The sequence below is a fragment of the Talpa occidentalis genome, unplaced genomic scaffold (genome assembly GCF_014898055.3).
Source record: "Talpa occidentalis isolate TD23 unplaced genomic scaffold, MPIMG_talOcc4v2.1 talOcc4.11, whole genome shotgun sequence".
NCBI classification, from domain to species: Eukaryota; Metazoa; Chordata; class Mammalia; order Eulipotyphla; family Talpidae; genus Talpa; species Talpa occidentalis.
In genome coordinates, this window is record NW_023601104.1 from 10,762,628 (window position 1) to 10,788,027 (window position 25,400).

Consider the following 25,400-nt stretch of genomic DNA (forward strand, 5'->3'; position numbering starts at 1 on the left):
TAAATCTCAGGGCAAAGGAAAAATGCCAGACAAGTCTTTAAACCTATTGTTTCTCTAATAACACATAAACACAGAGTACAGCTTGACTTCACACAAAGCATAACCTAGGGATTCATTTCAATCTTGTGGTCTGATTTTTTTGAGGTATATTCCAGGAGGTTCTAATCGACAAGTAAGTCCCCAAGCCATCTTCTCAAGAGTAAATGAAAGTTATATTGGAATTAAGAACAGACTAGATACAGAGCCGTTTTCTAGGTCCCAGGATGCGAGAGGAACTCCCATTTCTATTCCTCAGCTATTGGTCAGAGGCGCACATTGGTTTCTTAGGTGGCTGCCAGGAGCTCTTTGTCCGCAGGAGAAGGCAAACGATGTGAATACTAGAAGCGTGATGTAGATCTTTCCCCTTAAATCTGCTTATTTTTTTGATCATTCATATGAACAACGGTTAAACTTTTCTTACAAAAACTACAGACCAAAGCTGAGACGGGCAGGCTGAGAAGGGAAATACACTTTAAGCAAATGAGCTTCTGAAAACAAATGAACTGATGCCAGATCTCCCCAGATGGCCTCGTTTAGCCTCATGTCCTTAAATATCTATGACCTGAGGATTCCAAAATACATTTCGTTACAATCTTTCTCCTGAACTCCAAAGAGTTCTGCTTTGCTGTCAGGGAGACACTGCCACTTAATGTCTACTAACCTTCTTGAACTTAACACGCCCCAAACCCTATAATCGGTATCTCTATTATTCTTATTGCTCAGTCCAAACACCCTGGCGTTCTCATACATACCCAACATCCAATCTAGCAGCAAACCCCATTGGTTGTGTCTTTGAAATATATGCAGATTCCAATTATTTCTTACCCCATTTCAATTCTTGTCCAAGTCACCATCATCTTATGCCTACCTCCTAACTGAACTTTCTTCTTTCTTTTTTTTTTTAGAGATTTTTTTTTAATATATATTTTTAATTTATTTATTTATACAAGCACTGGGTACAGTCAGAAGCGCGGGAGGGTGAGAGAATTCACCAGAGCCAGAAAGGGGAGCAGAGCAGGCAGAAGGACCGAAGTACACTGCTGAGGGGAGCAGTGGGTGGCAGGAGAGGTCTGCGCGCCATGTGGGACCCTCCTCCAGTGGCCGGGAAGCAGCCGGGAATCGAACCAGTGCTGCAGAGGCTGCAGGCAGCCTTGCAACCCCGTGCTCTACCGCTGAGCCACCAGGGAGGCCCTCTTCTAACTTTCTTGCCATAGTTCTCCCCTCCTGCTCATTAAGAAGCCAGTGATACACTTTTAAAATCCAAGTCAGAGTCTGTTACTATTTCTCTGTTCAAATTCTTCAATGGTTTCCCATCTCAAAGTCCTCATCACGGCTTACTTACTTACTAAGCCCTACATGATCTGCTTCTGCTACACTCATCTCACACCACTCTCCCTTCTCATCCATTTGTTTCTTCTACAAAGATCTGCTTGCCATTGCTTGATTATGTCAAGCATGTTCTCACCTCAGGGCTTTGCATACTCCCTGGAATGCTCATCTTTTTGCCAGGTAAACATCTGGCTTGCCTCTTCACTTTCCTCTGATTTGGATCAAATGTGAACTTAACAGAGACCTCTTACTACCCCAACCCCTGATCATGAGTAGGGTTTTAAAGAATGAGCAAAAGTTCATCAGATGGAAAAAGAGGTTCACAAGAGGATGATCTATGCTGAGGAAATCATTTATTCAATAATGTGATACAATATAGTACGTTTAGGAAACTACAGGTCAATTATTATTCTGGAATAAATATTTTGGAAGGAGAAGGAGACTAGCAATTAGGCTGGAAAGGGAGATAAAAGCAAAAAAATGCAGGTCCCTTTAAAGGCCATTTAAAGGAACTTATTCTTTATCTTGTAGTTTCTAGACTCCCTGAAGAATTTTAATCAAGGGAGTGGAATGGTTAATAAAGAGAGCTGTATATGAGCTAAAAAGAGTAGGTGTAAGGGTAGAGGCTGAGTATGAAGTCCAAAAGATCAGCTAGGAGAAAGTGATGAATCTGGCATGTACATTGGGACAACATAGAATGTTTAAAAAAACAGAGCAAAGAATCAAGGAACAAGGAGAAAGCCAGGTCTCTTGTTATCTGACATGGCACCAAGTGAACCAGCACACCAGAGAACAATCCTACTGTCACCGACAGCCTGCCCATCAGATGGCTGGGGCTGATGATGTGCCTGTTATATACAGCATTGACTCAGTGATACCACCAGCATCCTCAGGTTCTGGAACTCTCTCCCAAATGGCTAACTAGCTATCAAAAAAGGTACAACTTAAGATATTACAGAATCTGCTTTTTATTCTTGAAGGCAGACAGTGTACAGCACAACAATTAGGGAGTGAGAGAAGACTCAGCCTATGAGTGAAGACTAGAGATAATGGGCTCCAGTTCCAGCTCTGCTGCTATCAGTCTATTCCAGTCTCTCTCATGTTTCCATGACACTCCAGTATTTGCATTCTCATATTTGTAGGGATTTTGATGCTTTGTATTTCATAGTAAGGGATCCAATGTAATATGACAGTTTTAAAGTTGTGCCTTCGACAAAGCAATTTCCTATTTATATTTATATGTCTCAAGGCTACTGAAATTGTTATTAAATATATCTGAATCCTGGGACTAACTCTGAGATTCATTAGGAATATTCTTTTCTTCTCCCTTTCAGATGTTAAAGTAATCCTCTAAGAGGTTGGAATGAAAGGAGAGATAATGTGATGAAATGTCTTACGTCATTATTATTTTTTTTATTACTAATTTCACTGTTTTCCATTCACCTTCTGAAATTTGGAAAACAAAACCATGAGTTTTTTCTGTAATAGAATAATGTCCAAGAATAAGAAAATCCTTTCTGATTTGTTCATATATAGCTCCTAACGAATCTGGATGGGTGGGGTCTCCTTGGTGACCTAGGGGTTAAGTCTCAGTGTTATCTCTGCCTGCATCGATCCCTGGCTAGGGGGCTAACCCACATAAGGCACAGCAGTCCTCTCCTGTCTCGCCCGCTGCTCCCCTCAGCAGTGTATTTCAGTCAGTCTGCCTGTTCTGCTCCCCACTCTGTCTCTGGTGAATCGTATCACATAACCCCTGCCCAACCCAGCACCTCTGGCCTACATCTCTGTTCTTCTATGCATGCATGCATAAATACGTCTTTAAAACAAACAAACAAAAAATGAATCTTAAACAAACAAACAAACAAACAAATCTGGATGGATTGGTGTTTTTTCAGTCGGCATACTCAATACAAATCTGTTTAGAAAAGTCTCAGACACATGATAGGCATTAAGTATTTGTTGAATCAATGTGTAAGAAACTTATTCAGAGAGAATAGAGTCTAAAAAGAAAACTAAAACGTTCCAGTTTCAGGTAAAGGACAACTATTGTATTTTAACATAGTAAAGAAATTAAATTTCTGACACAAGCAAAGATTAATACCAAATGAACAACATATTTACAGTAGAAAAGCTGCATTATGTTGTGTATTGTGATGATCTTATTACTTACTGTATCTGCGGCAGTAAGATTGATACCCAGTCCTCCAGCTCGTGTGCTTAGCAGGAACACAAAGATATCATTTCTGCAGAAGAGGAAGGGATATGTTAAAACAAACAAACAAACAAACAAAAAATTATAAAAGAAATACAGCATATAGCAAAAGAGAGGGAAGTGAACAGTGTCTAAGACCAGACAGAGTTTTGGTCCTTATTCAAATAGTCCTGATCCACATTTCTCTGACATATTACACAGAGGTGCTCTGTTGCTAAAATCAAACAGTGGGGCCCTCCTGGTGGCCTAGGGGCTAAGTCTCAGCACTGTATGGCTATGGCCTGAGTCTGCTCCCTAGACAGGGAGCTAACCTACATATGGCACAGCAGACCTCTCCAGTGTTGCCCGTTGCTCCCCTCAGCAGTGCATTTCAGATTTCAGTAAATCTCTGTTCTGCTCTCCACTCTGTCTTTGATGAATTCTGTCAGTGCAGCCCTCACCCCCCGACTTATATCCTAGTTCTTCTATGTGTCAAACAATAAATAAAAATCATAATGATGGCAGCCACTTTCCAGTTTGCAGATATACTTTTGCTACCCACTAATAGTGACTGGTAGATAATATATTTATAAATGTAGGTAGGTACCACCCTTTAAACACAACTTTCAATAATTTGGGAACTAATGATTATAATTCCAAAGCATTCTTTGTAAGATGAAGAAAATCAGTCCTAGAAAAATGACTTAAGGTCAGGTCTAAGACCTATGTCAAGACGTCTATGTACTAAATTAAACTTAGGCTCAATCTATGAAGACAGGCTGGAATTAAAGTACTTTTTCAAAATGCCAGCATAGCCTGTACACAGAAACGATCATACAGTTTTTTCAGTTTCCCTTTACATCCTACATCCTTTTAAAGAAAACGAGAATTACAAATAAGCCAGGAGCTACTGTCACTCATGCAGGCAATAAATATTTATCAAGTACCTTCTAGGAACAAGTTCCATGCCAGATCACAGGGGCAGACTTTGAGTGTAAGATTTATGTATATATACATAGTTTAAAGCCAGTTTTTGTAGGTAATACAAATATATTTTAAAATTATCTTGCATTTTTATGTTCCTGTCACCTAAAATTATTTTTTAGAACACTTCTGAGGGAAAGGGAGTGTGCATCAGACTTGTGAGCAAACTTCTCTGAATCAAGCTGTTAATCCATTTCCTTCATGACTCCAATGAGGGATATGACTGGAAATTCATTTAGATCAGTGTTTTCAAATTGCAGGTCACATTTAATATTTGTCATGAAATCAGTTTGGTGGATCTAGACCACATTAAGGAAATAACCAAGAAATAGAACAGACTAGAAAATACTGTAATACATCATGGTATAAGGATATGTACTATTTTGTGAAATTTGAGATATGGCCTATAGGTATTATTCCACCTTTAAAAAAGAGAGGGGGGGAAAAGGAAACACTCTGACATCAGCATGCTCTCATCCCTTGATGCTGTTTTTCCTTGGTAAAGTCATTTGACTGCTGATGGTCTGTTTCCTGGACTATAAAATGAGGATGCTCTGAATATAGCTGCAGTGACTAATTGATGACATATCAACAGCAAATATGAGTACTGATGAAGGAGCTATTTTGAAATATACATCCTGGTAAATCACTAAGCTGGGTAGACCCCAGAAGAAATCTATCCATTATTTACATTCAGTTAAACATAACTTTCCAAGAGGTAAGTGTGGAGAACAAAGCATATCTGGAGGCTTTTTGCAAGGCACGATTCCAAAAGCTCTGTACTTTCATAAAAGTTCTACTAGTTTACCCTCAATTTTATTTATACCCTCATTTTTATAGTGACATTTAACATTTCATAACTTTACTAATTTATGTCATCATTTATGATTAAATCATAGAGTAAATCAAAAAGTTCAAAGGCACTGGTAAATTTACAAAACAATAGATAGGATGATAGAAATAGAAACTTGGTACCTCACAGTCCACAAGATATTAAGCCATATCCTAACAAAAAGGCTTCAAATACAAATTGAGCTATTAAGGGTTATATTGATCTCAACTGAATAATCCTTCCCACTTGGCCCTGAGAATACTGCTCTTCCTTATATATCTCTCTCCTGCTTCGGTAGGTACAGAGGCTTCTCTTTTATATCCATGTAAGAGCTGATGGAGTCACCCAATGCCTATAGTAATTCCTGAAAAAATTCAGAGTCTGAGATGGGGCGTGGGGAAGACAGGGGAATAGGGATGGGATAGAAGGGGAGGTAGTAGGCAGGTGATAAGTAAAATAAAAGGGTTATTTTGTAAGTCTGGATAGTCAGAGAAATAAGTCCCTACATGTGGTAATCATTTTCAAATAGGAACTATATACAGAAAAAACACCAGCAAAAGGAATCTAGGTGAAAATAGTAGCAAAACTTAGAAAAACAAGGGGTAGATGGTTAAGTAGCAAGGTATGGCTGCATCCAATGTGATTTCATCACACTGTAAAAAACTAAGGATTGCAAAAATGTTGGATTATTAAAAATCAAAGAAACTACTTTCCATACTGGATCTCACACTGGCTTACTGGATTATTTATAAACAAAATCATAAAATTAAACTGCTGAGAAGCTCCTTTCTACTTAGTTGATAATGTGATGATGTTTGGGGGGCTCTGACTAGATGGAAGAAAACAGAAACCCAGACAGCAACATGGTGGTTTGGATGCCCTCTAGGGGGATAAACAGGAATCTCAGGGTCTCTGTTGGAACAGATCTTAGAGACCAAGCTTCTGGGTGGTCCATGAAGGAGCCTATGAAGTCATATAGCAAAGACATGCCTATCTCATGCTCACATTCTGTTAATGACCACTGAGACCAGTGTGCACCAAAACACCCAAACAGCGGTCGGCACGTAGTCTACTGCAGTAAAAGCTTAGGAAATGACTGAAAAGAAGCCAGAATAAAAGAAAAATCCTCATGATGTTCACCTTTTCACATGTTTTCCAAAGGGTCAACCTGAGTGGTCAGATAACAGGGGATGCATTAGGTAAATGTCATGGGGAAGGAGGAAGGGAAGCAAAGGCCAAGGCACCCCAGAGCAAAGACCTTGTGAATGGCTTCAAGGATCACGCACTGGTCACATGTTCTGAATGTTGCCCAGTCAGGACATCCTGGCCAAACAGTCTTTAGTCTCAGTCAGACTCTTTCCTGGAAGGATCCCTCATAAATAAATCTTGTATGAAGGGAATGTAAATGGCTTTTTATAGGAGTTCTTGTTTACTCTGGCTGACCTTTGAGCCACAGGGCTTTCCAGTTGAAACTACAATTTTTTCTTTTGATGTCTTTTCATTAATAATAAAAATATTTGGCAAGGCATGCCTTTTTGTTTTCAAAACACCTGTCTTTTTCTCTGTATTGGGCCACTGCAGTCACTCACATTTATAAGTTGAGGACTTCCCCCCATTTGTAAGGGTCTGCCCAATAAACTTCTGGTTAGCATAGGCACAGTTCATGTTCTATACACAATCTCAACTCTAAGCCAGTAGAGTTAGACAAGGTATGAGAATTTAGTCCGCTTTTTTCATTTTTCCTAGTATTAGACACAGGGTGTTAAAATGATGGTTACTCAAATAATGAATCTAAATAAAACTCACTGCGCCCGAAGCAATTCTCAGTACAAATTAATAGTGAAAAGACCCTCCTTGTAGAGTTAAGCTGTTTAAAAACATACAATAAATTAGATACATCAACTGATTTTTCCCACCAAAAGGTCACTTGTAAAATATACTGTGGCCCTGGATGTCACAGTCCAGTTTTCTGAGAATTAGGTCAACTATAACAGCTGTAGCTCTACAACTCAGAAGCTCCAATCACTGGATATCAACATGCTACAGTTCTGGTTGGAATCCAAATCAGTAGAACTTTTAACAAAGCAATCTGATAATAGGCAGTTTTGAATGCTCATATCCTTTTACTTAGTAATTTCCCTTGCTTGAATCTATATTAAGAAAATAATCTAAAGTGGTAAAAAGCTTTGCAAACGATATTCACCCAGCAATTTAACGTAGAAAAGTGGTGTATATATAGACCTAGGGTAACAGAACACTGGTCATTATAAGTAATGATTACAAAGACTTTTAAAAATGATAGGTGAAAATGTTGTTGATGTAATATTAAATGGAAGCAATCAGAACACAGAATATCTACAATATGTTATCAAAATGTAAATATTAATGCATACATTAAAGGCTAGAGTGCTATGTCAAAATACTAACAATAATGAGATTATGAGTGATTTTTATTTTCCTCATTAAATACCAAATTTTCTTTAATAGGCATTTTATTATAATAGGAAACAAATCCAATTGTTACTGCAAAAAAATCATTTTGTTGAGAATGAGATCCTCACACCACTCCATAGCATCAAACAAATCAGTGGAAAATGAACACAACCAGTAAAGGTGAAATACCTATTATTTAATGGCTTTTCTACAAACACAACTCATGTCACTTCATACCACTATGCCCACATCACAGAGGTGCTGGCATACCTAGAGAGAAAGCACACACCCTGGGGAAAACACACAGCCTGTAGATCTTATACATGTTACCCTTGTCAGGCGGAGCAGGTTAAGGACAATACATTTCATTTGAGTTTAGTATAAAGAAAAGAGGAAGATCATCTGATAAATTTTTTTCCTGCGTGGGTTGGGGGCAATGATATGGCGGGGCGAGGAGGCATTACTGTGCTTATATATGTCTCAAATAATTCAAGAATCTAAGAACCTGCCAAAAGCATCTGCAAGGTGAGAAGCTAGGTGATTCCATCCACACAACTACTCCCAGGTCACAAAGTGAAATAGCTCAAAAGCTGATCTTCCACTGTTGGTATAATAGTCACTTGCATTCTGATGTTTCAATCTGGGAGCTATTGGCCTAAGCATAAATCAAAACACCAGGATATATCTCTCTACTTGTGTGTGTTCCACTGCAAGGGATTGAGCAATAGCAAAAATCATCTATCAGAGGGTATTTCATGATGAACTATGGATTTGTTTTATGCTAAATTATTTAACATCTGAAGTAAACTATACTGTACAACTGAAATGAAAATTAATACTTTCAACCTACCAACTTAAAAGTTAAATATTAACAGACTACATAAAGGACATTCATTCAAAATTGTTCTGGTACACAGAACATTAAAATTTCTTCTATTTCTTAGTTCTCCAGGGTGAAGGAAGAAAATTAAGGGTGGAGTTCAGCAGATCAGTCTACAGTGAGCTTGGCTTTCTCCTTGGAGAGAGCAGTAACCAGACTCTGCTTATTATAATGAGAAGCTGCACTTAGGATAATTATGGCTCTGTAAGCCATCAGCATCCAGCAGGCAGAATTTGAAATCTCACAGGCACATTATCAGGTGGGAGAAGTGCTGTAATGGAGAGGTGCCAGCTAAGTAGACAGCAAGCTAATTTGTCATGCTGTACTGTGCTGCCACAGTGCTGGAGGAAAAGCTGGAAAAAGAAAAGGTTTTCTTTAAACTTACACAAAATGAAATAGGTAAGCAGAAACAAATAAAAATGAATTCCAAATCAACTCCCAGGGAGAGAGCCACTATTAATTTTAAGAATATATACCGAATATATACCCTTGTGAATTTTTTTTTCCCACACATATTATCTAAAATAAGGGTGACTTTGGTTGATAATCAGAAAACCAGGCACTGACTTGGAAAAAAGCATATTTCAAACACAAAATTACCAAGTATTCATTTTCTCTTTTTCACAGGCACACAGGCCTAAATCACTATAAGCAGATTTAGCTAACTTTTAAAATGGCAGGAATTTAAAAATATTAAACTATTTGAGATATGTTGGCATTCCTTTAAAACTCACCATCTGAAGCACAAAAGGAAAATCAAAATGAGAATTTTGGAGATTCCTATTACCTGTTTTGAAAATCAGCAACCATGTCCCGCCTTTCTGAGATCTTGGATGAGCCATCAAGCCTCATGTAGGTATGCTTCCTATAAACCATATATTCCTGCCAATCAGAGAAAAAAGATGTAAGAAGTCAATGCAAATTACTGTATTCTAATTCCCACAACCATCTACCCACCTTCTACGTCAGCCATTCCAAGGACAAGACACATCCAGAATGAGGAAAAAAGCAAACTTAAGTACGGAAAATTTGTAAATGAATTCACTGCCAGTGTGTGAAAATCAAGGGTAACCTGAGGATTACAACCACCTCAATTTCAACTTGGAAACTGATCCTATTCCTGCATTTTTCTGCAAGGTTTTGTAGATAAACAAAGCTGCCCCAAGAAATCTCCAAACCAAAAGGGCTTTTTTTTCAGTCACCAACTACATGTCTCAGTTTTGGAAACAGCCAGTTTTCTTTCAGTAAATAATCCTTGCCTTACTGTGTTTCTCCCCCAGTAAATCCTTGCTGACATGAATCCTTGAATTTACAGCCTATGCCTCCTTCTCCCATCAGAGAGTGCAACACTGTAAGGGAAGCCTGAGCATCAGAGGGAAACAGAAGACAAGCTAACCTTCCCTGGTATAGACTGTTCTTGACAGCTGTAAGAGGAATTACAAGTTTTTAAGAACAAAGAGACTCCAAAAGATGCAACAGAAAGATGCAGCTCCATTCTTAGCAGTTGCAATTCATTTTATAGATACTGTGCAATTCCAAATGAGCACTGATTTTCTCTTTCTATACCCCTGAATAGATGGATTATACATCAAAAAGTCCATCTGTAAAAGAGCTATTATCAAAATCTTAACACAGTAGCATATTTGTAAGAAACGCCATACAACAGTTATTTTGGTCTAAAATAACTTTTTCCAGTGCAGCTCTCCTCCCAAGATTGCCTGCTTCTCTTTTTTCCTTCTCCTTTTCCTGATAAACATTTAAAATGTAAAATGTCCCTTTTACAATGTAAAATACATAAGTAACTTTTACCTATTGAAAAAGAGTGAGGGCCTCCCTAGAGGCCTAGGGGTTAAGGCTCAGCACTTTCATGCTATTACCTGCTCCCTGAGTGGCCTGGGTTCCACCCCCAGCCTAACCTGTACATGGTGCAGCAGACCTCCCCTGTCTCGCCCGCTGCTCCCCTTAGCAGTGTCTTTCAGTAAATTTCTCTGTTCTGTTCTCCACTGTCTCTGGTGAATACTCTCACTGCACCCCCCACACCTTTGGCCAACACCCCAGTTCTTCTATCAATCAATCAATAAAAATAAATCTTTTTTTTTAAAAAGTGATCATTTCTACATTTGGGAAATGTTTGTGTTCATTAATTTTCTGAGGGCAAATGTTCCTTTACTGCAAAATTCTCCTAAGTAGCTCATCTGGCTGGGTATTCCATTCACAAGTTCTCATTTTGGTATGGGTTGGTGCAGAGCACGTGGCAGTCTATTCTTAGAGAAAGTATCCTCAAGGGTCTCCCTGGTGGCGTAGGGTTTTTAAAGTCTCAGTGGCTGCCAGCCACTTTGGCATGAGTTCAATCCCTGGCCAGGGAGCTAGCCCACATGGTGCAGCAGACCTTTCCTGTCTTGCCTGCTGCTCCCCTCAGCAGTGTATTTCAGTAGATCTGCCTGTTCTGCTCCCCACTCTGTCCCTGGTGAATCCTCTCATCCCACCTCCTGCACCTCTGGCCTACATATGCATAAATATGTCTTGTATGCATAAATAAATCTTAAAGAAAAAAAAGTGAGTGTCAGAAACCCTGTAATGGTTTAGCAGAGGTCTCTGGCTAGATGGCCTGTGAGGTGAAGCTGATTGACAAACTAGACAAGCTGATCAAGGTACACATCTTCTTTGTGTATGTGTATACACATACATACACATTATATATATATATATATATATATATATATATATATATATATATATATAACTTTTTTGTCTCAGGGAGGTTCTTTACTGCCAGAGAGGAGCAGAAAATAGTCAGTCTAAGAGAATTTAAGTTCATAGTTTCAGGGACTGGTGCCATCAGAATAACAAAACAACTAGATGAAACAGACTTCACATATATTTGAATTTTTTTTTTTTAAAAAAACTTTTTATTTATTTATTTATACAAGCACTGGGTACAGTCAGAAGCGTGGGAGGGCGAGAGAATTCACCAGAGTCAGAGCAGGGAGCAGAACAGGCAGACTAACGAAGTACACTGCTGAGGGGAGCAGCGAGCGGCAGGAGAGGTCTGCCCGCCATGTGGGACCCTCCTCCGGTGGCTGGGGATTGAACCGTCACTGCAGAGGCTGCAGGCAGCTTCGCAGCCCAGCGCTCAACCGCTGTGCCACCAGGGGAGGCCTATATTTGAATTTTTAATGAAAAGGTGGGTTTCTTGCAAAGGCACTCTTTAGTCTTTTAAACCAGAACTTCTAACCTCAATGAAAACTGATGAAAGAATCTCCTGGTAGATCTTTTTATCCATATAACTTATACATCATGGTCAGCACATCAGTTATTAATTCTAGACCATAATCAAACCAACCCCTGATTACAGGGAGCCTGTTACTAAGGCAACAAAAGTGAATCTTATCGTTTTACTGCTTTAAGTCTTCACTCTCCACCCCAAGGGAGCAGAGGGATTTTAGAGGCTTAGATGAGTTTAGATCTTATTTCAGTAAATAGCTTCCAAACAAGTAAATGAACATGCAAAAAGCAGTTACAAGCAGATAGAGGAATGTGTACAACCTCATGCCACAGAAAAACATCCAAAAGACAAGGACAGTTATAAAAAAAGTAATTTAGCATTTTTTTCATTCACAAATTCTGGCTATACCAAGGTATTCTAGATTTCTAAAATTTTAGGTTCTTTAGAAAAGACAAATAGCAAATGTTCATGTAGAAAGAAATTTTCTATTTTTTTCATTCTTAATCCAGTTTTCTTATGATTCTAAAGATATTTAATAATTTAGCATAAAATCCAATCCTATTCTGTTAAAATAAAAACACAAATTCTAACAAATGATTTGAAAGCACAGCCATAGTATTTTGAAAATTTATTTAAAAAAATCCAATTCCACCCAACAATCTCTAAATCAAAAGATTTTTTAAGATGTATCTTAAAAGACTTGATTAATATAATCTTTTCAAAATCAGCAGCTGAGATCTGGATAATTAGAAACTGTCCTCTGTCTGAGTATGGCAGTCGGATATCTTGAAAAACAGTTCCGGTTGTCCCTCAAATCTCTCTAGTTCATGCACGTGTCTGAGGACCACTGCTGCATAACTTCTTTGTTGGATGCCTTCACTGTGGTTTGTAGGACCTGTGGCATGCTTAGCACTCCTAAACATTACAGAGGGTTTAGAGGGTAGAACTGTCTAAACCAGTCTGTCCTTACACTGGATATTCTGTAGAAACCAAGGATACCTGTTACCCAAGTCCATTTTTAGGAAAAGACTTAGAAAACGACACATTAATATGATTAAATTTTCTGGAAACTTGCAAAGCAAGAATTACTTTTACCTTACTCTAAGCAGAAAAAGGAGAAGTGAAATCAAATGCAGACTTTCTTCTCCTAGAGGCCTCAATTTAGTATCCTTTAATTAAACAAATATAAACAACAGTGCTCTCAAGTGAATTTTTGTGGCTCAGTAACTACTAACCATAGTAACCTCTAATACTAGTTGAATAAAATTATGGCTTTTAACATTTAAGGAAGTCTTGAGAACTGTGTTCTAGTAGATACTATTTAAAAAAATCACCAAAGAAAGTCAAGGGGTATGGATAAGATGTACTGTTAGCACCTGAGTCGTAATTTTCTTTTTAAAGATTTATTTATTTATTCATACAAGAACTGGGGTACAGGACAGAGGTGCAGAGGGTGAGAGGATTCACCAGAGACAGAGTGGGGAACAGAACAGGCAGAGTGACTGAAATACACTGCAGAGGGGAGCAGTGGGTGAGACAGGAGAGGTCTGCTGTGCCATGTGGGTCAGCTCCCTGGCTGGGGATGGAACTCATGCTGCAGTGGCTGCGGATAACTTCATAGTGCCACCACTTAACCCCTTGCGTCACCAGGGAGGCCAGAACTTTTTTTTCAAGTAAAATCTCATATGGAACATCTTTAGTAAACAATAGATTTTAAAAAATTATTATTCTGGTTGATGAAGAAGGGTAGGGAGTCCAGGGCCTCATCTGCTTAATATCTAACTAGGTTCCCTATCCTCTTTCTCACCCCACCAGTTTGAAAACCACTGTCTTAGAGGTGAGAAGACAGGTCAATTTTTGGTTCACACGCATAAGTCCTACACACTTTAAGGCAATGACATGCATTTTAGGCAATGATATGCAAATAAATAATGTAAAGGAATTTCAGCAAGTACCTCTTACTCCTTTAAAGTATACTAAATAAATGCAAACATTCACATAACCAGTGGTGTAACACAAAGGGGCTAAGTTCATCTTAAAGTGACAGTGATGATGGCTAGCATTTACTCATTGCCAAACATTATTTTCTGTCCTTTATCTGGCGTTGCTTATCTAATCCTTACTGCAACTATACTCCTTCAGGCAGGTGATGTTATAGATATTCCCATTGCATAGACATTAAAAGCTTCTAAGGTGGCAAAGGCAGTGGGTAATTAATTAGTTAGGATTGGAACTAAAGGAGATTTGGTTCTAGAGCATTTGGCTTAATCCTACTACTGCTTCCCAGATGGAAAAAAGTTCACTAGTAGGATAAAAAGTGTGTAGGAGGGAGAGAGAAGTCTCATTAATCTTGAGCTTCTTAACACATTCTATCCATCATCTCCATCCATCATCATCATCATCATCATCATCATCATCATCAAGAAAAGATAATTAAGGACTTGAAAAATTAAGCAGATTTTTCTACATCTGAACAAGAACCTTCCATTTTGAGACTTCTCTTCTGTTTAAAAATTTCAGATGGCATGAAAAAGAAATGATCTAAAAAGAATAAATATGTTATATGCAGTTTTAAGTAGATACTTTCCTTCTATAGTTCCTTAAGACCTAATGAATATGCTAGTTAACAATGACCCCAATGTGTTTTTCATTCCATAGGCAAGTTTGAGAATACCTAGCCTCCCAGTATGTTCAGAATGACAGTTCCCAAAGGTGACTTGGAGTTCTTGGAGAATCAGCTTGTAAATGTTAGAGCATCTGTTCAGGATGAATTTTTACCCAGTAAGGTTCTTGCTGATTAGGCAAGTTACACAATGCAGTGTCCCCAATGTCATCATTAGCTATGGATTATCTAGATTTAATTCTGAATTTGCACTATTTTCATACATTGGTACAGTTCAAGATTTATCTGCGTTTCAGTATTTAACAACCACACCACAGATACACCACCAGTTAGCTGATCCTTACAAGCACTTTTGTGCTCCACAGAAAATACTGAGGTTTATTTCCTTCAACTAAAAACTCAATTGCTTGGACCTCCCTGGTGCCACAAGAGGTTAAGATGCAACCTATGAAGCTATTTGCAACCGCTGCACCTTGAGTTCAATCCCCAGCCAGCCAGGGAGCTACCTACATGGCGCAGCAGACCTCTCCCGACTCATTCGCAGCTCCCCTCAGCAGTGTATTTTGGTCAATCTGCCTGTTCTGTTTTCCACTCTCTCTCTGCTGAATCCTCTCCCCCGCCCACCAACACCTCTGGCCTTTACCCCAGTTCTTGTATACATAAATAAATCTTTAAAAAAACAACTCAGTTGCTTGATACAGTAGAAATGAATCTCAAAAGAGATAAACCAGAGATAATGTAAGTTATCTGTAGTGAGTTATAAATTCTCTGCAACTACCAGAATATTTGGGGGGTGAGGGAAAATATCCAAACTAGGAGAAAAACAGTGGTGACAGGAAATGTTTTATCTGACATCCAGCTGCACAATACCATCCCACGGGAGCTAGGACACTGTTCTTTGTGCCCCCATTAGCCAAGACCCTATAGTTTACTCAGTGAATATAAAATAAACCCATAACATAACATTTAATGGTTGGCCATATCCACCACTAATTTTGTCCTTGACTTCTGTCTTCTGTCCATGGCACATTAAAAATTTCTGATTCTGGAAATTAAGCAGTCTCCTGTTTTTAAAATCCTCTATCAGGAAATACCATTGGATACCACTGGAAAGTAGAAGACATTTCTGAATAGAGAATCTGTTCGGAAGACCTTACATATTCACAAGAAATTTAAACTGAAGTCAGACTTTTACCAGGAGAAGGCAGCTATCAGTCATTTTAGAAAGTAATGAGCCAACACTAAATGCAGAGAACTAGCAGTTCTCACAAAATGGAAACCTAGTCATAAGAAGTATGTGAATTTTTTTATTGATAGTTCTTCTGACTCCCTCTGAAACAGATAAATAGAGAGCCTGGGCTATGGGCATAGAACAAAAAAACCCCAAAGGTTACTGGAAAAAAGACATACTCCACAGTTACACAACAGAGCATCAATGTCCCCATGTGAGTTTTAAACTTCTGCTTTATAGGAAGTTTTTCTTTTCCCCTTTGATATACAAGGTACATGATGTTAAGGCAAAAAGAGAATCCTGAAAAAGAACTTATTACTATTATTATTTTTTAAAGATTTATTTATACAAGCACTGGGTACAGTCAGAAGTGCAGGAGGGTGAGAGAATTCACCAGAGCCAGAGCGGAGAGCAGAACAGGCAGAGTGACGAAGTACACTGCTGAGGGGAGCAGCGGGCGGCAGGAGAGGTCTGCGCGCCATGTGGAACCCTCGCCCGGCGGCCGGGGATTGAACTGGCGCTGCAGAGGCTGCGGGCAGCTTCACAACCCAGCGCTCAACCGCTGTGCCACCGGGGAGGCCCAAAAGAACTTTTTTTTTTTTAAAAAAAAAAAGATTTATTTATTTATTTATTTATACAAGCACTGGGTACAGTCAGAAGCGCGGGAGGGTGAGAGAATTCACCAGAGCCAGAACGGGGAGCAGAGCAGGCAGAAGGATCGAAGTACACTGCTGAGGGGAGCAGCGGGTGGCAGGAGAGGTCTGCGCGCCATGCGGGACCCTCCTCCGGTGGCCGGGGAGCAACCAGGGATCAAACCGGCGCTGCAGAGGCTGCGGGCAGCTTTGCAATCCAGCGCTCAACCGCTGTGCCACAGGGGAGGCCCAAAAGAACTTATTTTTAATTAACATAATCCTTGGGGTTCGTGCACCAGGTCATATTTTAAAGCTGAAACATGGCTTTAAAAAATGTCTATAGTAAAGTTTACATTATGAAATTGACCAAAAAGTTCGTAACACTCTGAAAAGGTAAAGGAATATAGACCCAATCCTACACTGTCCTAAGAGCCACACTACCTTTACTACTGCAATAAGTGATTAGACATACACTAAACATTGCGGGCACTGCAGTTCCAAGCCCACACAATAAATTTTACTTGAAAACTAACTTCTTGGAATACAGGATGTAGTTCATTTGAGCATATAATATTGAAACAAATATACAGACTGCCCATTAAATGAACTTTTAGAAATTTAACAACTACAGAGAAATAGCAAGTTACCAAGGTGGGCAGGGCATACAGCACTCATCCTGATCAAACCCATTATTGTATTTTTAATTTCTTTTTTTAAAGATTTATTTTACTTATTTATGCATACAAGAGCTGGGGTGTAGGCCAGAGATGTGGGGGGGGTAAGAGGATTCAGAGACAGAGTGGGAGCAGAACAGGCGGATGTACTGAAATATACTGCTGAGGGGAGCAGTGGGCGAGACAGGAAAGGTCTGCTGCACCATATGTGGGTTAGCAACCTGGCAGAGGATCGAACTCATGCTGCAGTGGCTGCTGATAGCTTCATTGTGCTTAGACTTAACCCCTTGTGCCACCAGAGATACCTTGTATTTTGAATTTCTTTAGTAATATTTATGAGCATCTAGAAGTGGGACATACACAGAATGAGGGACTAAAATGTAGGACTGTATCAAATTTACACCACCTATATTCATTTCACCTGTCAGAGCTAGTTCATTTTTTTGGAGGCTCACCTATTTTCTTTTGGAACTTCCCTGTAATATGCACCAATTTTTAGGACTCTGTAATACGCCGATATAGCCCTGAAAAGGAAAGAGCATCACCTCTCTCACAAAATCCTCAGCATACTGCTTTTTCTATAATTCTTAGCAGCACAAGATCACTACTTCATCCGTACATCCTAGACTCTTCAGGACAAGGCAAATGCACTTTACCTAAAAAGAGTCCACGATGGAAGTTACCCATATTGTTTTGGCTATTGGCATTATTTGATTTGAACAAAATGTTAAAGATGCAGGCATCTTTATTTTGGATTACTGCTTATTAGGGCCTTTAACATAATGTTTATCTTTTTACATAATTTATGAGCTTATAAGCATTTTTCTATTCCTTAGATATAGGTGACCTACTCATCATAATATAAACCAAAGCGTTTGACCTGTTGACAGCACTCAAAGGGTTAACCATTGTATTAAATGCAAGACTCAGTGATTATACTGACCTTGAATATCACTTGTTATACCTCTTGCTAAAAGAAGTTGCCAGGTCATTAGAAAGAGGCTGTCAGCAAGTCAGTCTTGGCTTCCAAAGAACCTTAAAAAATTCTCTCCTACCCTTCATTCTTTTTTTTTTTTTTTTTAGAGGCATGTTTTATTTATTTATTTATTTGTTGTTGTTGTTGTTTTTGTTTTTGTTTATACAAGCACTGGGTAGTCAGAAGCGCGGGAGGGTGAGAGAATTCACCAGAGCCAGAGCGGGGAGCAGAGCAGGCAGAAGGACCGAAGTACACTGCTGAGGGGAGCAGCGGGCGGCAGGAGAGGTCTGCGCGCCATGTGGGACCCTCCTCTGGTGGCCGGGGAGCAGCTGGGGATTGAACTGGCGCCGCATAGGCCGCGGGCAGCTTCGCAACCCAGCGATCAACCACTGTGCCACCGGGGAGGCCCTACCCTTCATTCTTTTTCTGTACTGATATGATACTTAATCCTTTATTTCCACATAGGTACAATAATGGTCAATTTCACTTATTATAAAAGAATATTTATACACTACTGACATCCAGGTGCTTTACCCCTTAACCAGCAGCTTTCCCACTTTCTTACACTATAGACTTAATCTAGTGGATTGTGATTAGTTGTCCTCACTTTGGCTCTCCTCTTTCTATGTGTATGACGTCCTCTCCTTCAAGTAGTAAGTCATTACTTGTACAACAAGTATAGACAACATCCACCACAGAAGTAACTAAACAAACAATTGTTCCCTGCACAGTAAGATATAATTGCTTTCTTTCACCATAACTCATTATTTGCAGCTTTGGCTGTATATTAGAATCACCTTGGGAACTTTTAAATATCCTGATGCCTAAACCTCATTCCAAATTTATTAAATAAGAATCTCTGAAGATGGGACCATACATCAATATTTGTTAAAGATTCCCTAGGAGACTGCAAGATGTAGTAAAAATGTGAACCACTATTCTCTCATTATTTTTACACAGAGAACCACCATTCTCTCATTTTTTTTACATAGAGAACTACAATCTTGAGAAAACAATCTCCTTTTTCATACAGAATTTCCAAGGATTTTTCAAAGAAATTCCTATGCTCTGATCTATTTTAAGGGAGTAAGAATGATTTATTCCAGTGGTATAGGAAAGGAGGCAAAAGTCCTTTGCACGTTTTCACACCTGCCAGGAACTAATTCTCCTCCCTTCACAGACTGTAAAATCACAAAGACAAGTTTTGGGTTCCCATTAAGCAGGACTGACATTAGTCATAGACATCTAATTCCTGCAAGCTAAATGTCAGGGTGTGCTAGATCCCCAAGTTTCCTTCTCCTACCTCCAGCAGGTCTATCATCCTGGTCATCTGGGAGTAGATAAGGACCCTATGTCCTTGAGACTTGAGCCGAGTCAGCAGGACATCAAGGGCATACAGCTTTCCACTGTCAGTGATGAGGCTCTCCTTGCCTAGGGAGAAGAAAAGGGTTGAGGTGGGGAAATTATATTTAATTGAAGCAGCAAAATCACCCACTGCAAAGCTGTATGCAGCCAAAATTACTACAGCCAGGATGCTTGTCATCATGAGAGCAAGAACATACTCTAGAGAAGAATGAAAAGCACTGTGAAATCATACCAGAAGTGCTCTGAGAAGAAATATCCTGAAAGAGGGAGGCGTAGGTTCTCTATGAACTGAGAACTCCCCATCAAACATCTGCTAAGGCATTTGAAGCTTCCCTCCTCCACATCCTTACTTAGGGACTAGCAGGCATGTGTGGATGTCCAAATGATAATCTATGTCGTATCTGGTCTAAATTAACTGAGATATCTATTTTTTTCTTTGTTCATTTCATCTCTAGATAGCTGTTTCTGCTAATTCTGTGGCTAAAACTATCGTTATCTCCTGAAAGCAGGAGAATGTATACATACAGGGTTGTTCATGCCTGACCCTGGAGATATTTAAACATAAAGAAATGCAAATAAGCATGCAAACGCCTGTCTTAAAAAAAAAAAAGAAAAAGAAACAAAATTCCTCTTCTGAATGATTTCAAATAAGTTAGCTGGTAAATGTCACCATTCCACATTGTAATTCAATACAGACAATAGGGCCTGTTCAGCTATCCAGAAAGACTGGCTGTCTTTCTGTGAAATGGAAGCTGCTTTCACTCACTAAACTTATATGCTTTCTCCTTCCTCTTCCCACTAACAAAAACAAAAACAAAAACAAAAAAGTTTCAGTCAGAGATCTTTAAGGAACACTTAACTCACAAATTTTCATCTTATCCATTCAGTATCACTCAACTCCCATCACATTTCAGGAAGTAGAGGTTCCTGTTTGCCAACTGGTCCATAAACATGCCCTGAACAATTGCTGCTAATAAGAGGAGAGGAGATGGAGCTTAAGGGACTGGGAGATTTAAGAATACACATGGAAGTGGCTGTGGGACATAAAAGAGACAGAAAGGACAGCAATATTACATAATTAACAGCTAAAAGTAAAAAAGATAACAAGAAAAACACAGGGTGTATCTTTTGTTTCTGCATTTGAACCCATAGCTTTTCCTCACAGAATTGCATAGGCTAACTGTTGAGCGCAATCCAAGAGTTTTCATTGGTCATTTCTCTGTTCTTGCTGCTATTTGCCAAGTGCATAATTATTGTAAACTGAACAAGAACGGATGTGCTGACAGTACCATAACAAATCATCAGCCACTTTGTTTTGCCACAAAGCCACGGGTCCTGGATGTTTACTCCTCTGCACTACAGACAGCCTTTTCCCACCTTCGGAACGCTGCCAAGCCACACCGCTCCCTCCACCACCCCTTCCCTGGTGCGGTGGCACACACCTTTGTTCAGTCTCTTTGTTTAGTCCTGTTTAGATTATTGAAATGCTCTTCTTTTTTGTTGGTCTCTTTACCAACACAATCAAATGGCTGCAGCTGGGACAGAATCGATTGCTGAGCCTGCTCCCTGGCACCAGACGAGCAGGCCTGTATAAACCCCAAGTCTGATCAGACAGCAATGTTTTCAGAACAACTTCAAGGTTTTCTTTTTGTCACAATTATCATTCTCCTTTAATTCGAGTCTCTGAGGTTGCTTAATTTTGATAGCTCCTAAATATTCACCTCAGAGCCACCTATCAGCTTTAGATAATAAATTTCTTTCTTTTCTTATTATAAGCACTGGAAGATTGGGGGTGGGGGTATTGTTTTTAGTCACTAAGCAAGAGTGTGCCAGCCAAGTTTATCAGATTTCTGCAGCTTGCTTATCATCTTGCCATTCAGAAATACTCCCTCAACACAAATATTTAAGCACATACAAATGTCTTGTATCTGAATTTTGAGAAGCTTCAATTCATCTCAAACTCATGATTCAGTGGTTTTCACACATTTCTGCTTCCCACATCTCCTTTACTTTGCTAACCAGAATGAAACGATGCCAGGATTCAGGAAGCTGAGATGAAGTACACACTCTTAGAAGGCTAGAGCTCTGATGTGCCTGAAAGAAGCAAGAAGTAGCTCCTATTGTAGGGGGAGGCAGAAGTGGATGGACTGGATTTCTTTGGACTGCCTTAAAGGAAAAAGTCTTAGGAAAAAAGAGACTTCACCAACAGTCTTAACTGTTAACACGTAAGCACGAACAATATTTCATGTACAACACGCAAGACAGAGGAAGCCCGTCTGCATTATAATTCTTAGAAAAATATGAAGAAAAACATTTCTTTCTCTGCATACACAGGTATCTTCAGGGCCTAACGTCCATTACCCAATATTTTAGGGGCCACCGAAGCCTGCTGTTAAGCAGGGCACAGAGCCAAGAAGAGAGCACAATTCCCTACAGATTAGGCTAATTCTGCTAAGTCAAGCCCATGCCCATGCCAGTCTTTAAAATGAGAGCTCAAAAAATATTAAAATGGACAGACCTATTCCACTTTCTTGTAATCTTTCCTAAAATCCTATGGTATAATCTTGTAGTATTTTCATTCAGGTACAAATTCTTACTGACCACAGTGTAAGATCCTGATCAGAGACAAAAATGAATGTAGGGCCTCCCCGGTGGCGCAGCGGTTGAGCACTGGGTTGCAAACCTGCCGGCGACCTCTGCGGCGCCAGTTCGATCCCCGGCTGCTCCCCGGCCACCAGAGGAGGGTCCCACATGGCGCCCAGACCTCTCCTGCCGCCCGCTGCTCCCCTCAGCAGTGTACTTTGGTCCTTCTGCCTGCTCTGCTCCCTGCTCTGGCTCTGGTGAATTCTCTCACCCTCCCGCGCTTCTGACTGTACCCAGTGCATGTATAAACAAAACGAACGAACAAACAAATAAATAAAAAAAAAAAAAAAAAATGAAAAAAAAAAAAAAAAAAAAAATGAATGTAGTCAATAGTAGTAAAATTAGGGGAAAAGATTAAATAGTATCTCTTTTTCCCAACGAAAGGCTTTTGAAGGGGCTGTACACCTTTCCCTGGTGAAATACGGAGATGCAGTCAAGGTCTGAAATCCAGGAGCTTTTAGTAAGTTTTTCAAGGATGCAATGGAACCAAGCCTTCCCAGGGAAATAGAAAATACAGAAGTATAGAGGGAAGAGAGATAAATACAGGTTCCAGGGACAACCCCCACCACCCCCCTGCCCCAACTGCCCTGCCCCAGTCAGTCTACAGAGCACAATGGGGTCAGTGAGGAGCTGGTTGGTTCTCACAGTAAACAGCCAGTGAGGCTGGTGCTTTTTATCGATGCGAAAAGAACTCAGACACTTCCTGCTATTTAAACAAGGTCCATTTTTCTTTCAAAGAACAGGAAAAGCCACAAGAGATTCCCACAGCGCCAGCAATATGCTTTCTACTCCTATACTGGGAACTTGGGAGCTACAATGAAGAAGGAAGAAAGAAGAAATAAGGTGTTGTCTTGCTTCTTCCAATACCTGTGCTCTTCTGCAGCCTGGGTTTAGTCTGTGGTTTCCATACCTGCTGGATTCCATCCTTCTATTACCATGAGCCTTCAGGCCTACTTTATACTTGGGCTTTCCCTCTCATTTTTCAGCAACATGCCTACACCTACTGTTTTCTTGTACTCTAAGTCAGCTATGAGGCCATACACAACATTGCTTCATGGGCTGAAAGTGGCATCTTTCAGTTCACAGCACTCCCAAAGCTATTAGCAGGTTGCCAAAGGTCCCTGACGGAGGACAAAGGTAACTTTAAATGGAAAAGTCTGGTCTTAAAGCCTGGAATCCAACTATTTTTCAAAAAAGTCAGATACTCTCTTCTGAATGCTGAGCTCTAGTTATTTCCATTATAAGACAACAAGATGAATGAGTCAAAGTGCCAGATAATTTGGACAACCAAAACCAACACAGACGCTCCATGCTACCACTCCAGCTTGCCAGCAGGTGTAAGCAAGAAACATAAGTCTATGAACCTTCTGTGCTCAATTTCCTTAAAAGTCGTCTCACTAAGGCAAAGATGAAAACCTAGTTTCCTTTCAACCCTCGACCTTGACCCTAGGAGGTCTGGGAATCCGCTAGCATTTTGGCACAAAACACAATGTTTTTCTTCTGGTTATCATTCAGATCTCTAGTGCTTCGTGCAGGACACTGTTTATGCTACTGCAATGAGGCTTTCTGTGAGTGACGACATTCTCATTCATTCCACTGGCAATGGCACAAGACAACTGTACTCACTCGACCTAGAGCCTTTCCTACAAGTTTATTTTACCCTACTTCTCCCCCACTCTCCACCCCCTTTTTAAGAGCTTTCCTTTCTCAGCTGTAAACTTGTATTTAAGCATATATTGAAATCATTTATCTCTCAAGTTACAAATTATTTATTTCTTGATTAGGCAAAACGGAAATAGAAATTCCAAGAACTCTGAATTTCAACTCTCTGAAACCACTACACTAGCATCTCCCTTTCTGAAGCTGGGAGTGTATTTGAGAGAATGGAAGACTCACCTGGAATCCTGATGAAAGACCAGCCATTCTCAGGCCTGATGCTCCACAATCCCCCAGCTGGCTCTGGGAAGAACTGGGATCGTCGGTTTAGCCAATCTGCCGCCAGTTCAGGAGCCCCATTCAACAAGCACTGCTTAGCTGCCAGGCTCCCTCCTTCCTTCAGTACTCGTCTCTCATATTCTGCACTTCGGTCATTGCAGTAAGAATCCAACGGCACTGCGGTGACCTGAGGAGTCACATAAAATGGTTTGTTCACATTTTCCATACCCACTAAACCTTTTGGGTATCTCAACTTTGAAATCACACTAATGTGGCAATTCTTACGTCAGTGGTCTTAACTTCCCTGTTCTGACAAACTGAACTAGTAACTGAATTAGTGAGCTTTTCCATGGAAAGGCCAGCTTTCTACACCTTGAGCCTGCAACAGAGATCCAATCCAAAGAGCATTGAAATTAGCAGATAAATCAGGATTAATTCTTTTTTTTTTTTTTAATAGAGGCATGTTTATTTATTTATTTGTTTGTTTGTTTTGTTTTGTTTATACATGCACTGGGTACAGTCAGAAGCGCGGGAGGGTGAGAGAATTCACCAGAGCCAGAGCGGGGAGCAGAGCAGGCAGAAGGACCGAAGTACACTGCTGAGGGGAGCAGCGGGCGGCAGGAGAGGTCTGCGCACCATGTGGGACCCTCCTCAGGTGGCCGGGGAGCAGCCGGGGATCGAACCAGCACTGCAGAGGCTGAGGGCAGCTTCGCAACCCAGCGCTCAACCGCTGCACCACCGGGGAGGCCCCAGATCAGGAATAATTCTATCAGAGATGTATATGTATCTGATCACTTTATAACCTCCCTTCGTGGTTGGATACTGTTTGGGGCAAAGTCCAATTAATTACATATTCAGGATGGTGTGGCCAGAAAGGGAGCTGGAGCTAGTCATCATTAAAGGATGAAAGTGCACTGGCCTGGTGTACCTGAAGCTATCCTTAATTCTTTTGTGGCAAAGTTCCCAAGTTTTTTTAACATTTTTTCTGACCAGGTTGCTGACTGACAAACCTAACGGAAGACAAAAGAACCTTTCTTTCAGACCATAAACTGGTGGGGAAGAGGGGTAGGGGGGGAAGCAATCGCCAGAGAATAGAGGATTTATTTCTTGGCAGAGGCTATGCACAAATTCTCTTCTCGCCACAAGGTGCCATAAAACTCAAATGCTGCCCTCAATGGATGAGAAGGTTTCTGCCAATTTAGAAGCACAGGTTTTATCCTTCTTTAGCTCTGGTCTATTCCCAGTCTAATAAGCAGCTATGTATTCAGATGGCTAAGAAAGCATCTGATGAGGAGACTGAGGCTACCTTTTGTTAACATTAGAAGGCTGATTATTTGCAAGTCCAGGTTGATAAAAATACTGAAGTCCCATTATAAATAGTAAATTGATCAGAAGAACCTTGGAGCT

General features: G+C 40.1%; 1 protein-coding gene across 1 annotated transcript in view; it reads right to left on the minus strand.

The window, feature by feature from the left end:
- INO80 (INO80 complex ATPase subunit) overlaps nucleotides 1–25,400 on the minus strand; it is a 117,781-nt gene that overhangs the window by 14,986 nt on the left and 77,395 nt on the right. The window contains exons 26-29 of the mRNA XM_037502237.2: nucleotides 23,955–24,180; nucleotides 19,354–19,481; nucleotides 9,476–9,570; nucleotides 3,539–3,611 (exon numbers count right to left, since the gene is read on the minus strand). Coding sequence (XP_037358134.1) covers nucleotides 3,539–3,611; nucleotides 9,476–9,570; nucleotides 19,354–19,481; nucleotides 23,955–24,180 — 522 coding nt within the window. The remainder of the gene's footprint in view (nucleotides 1–3,538; nucleotides 3,612–9,475; nucleotides 9,571–19,353; nucleotides 19,482–23,954; nucleotides 24,181–25,400) is intronic.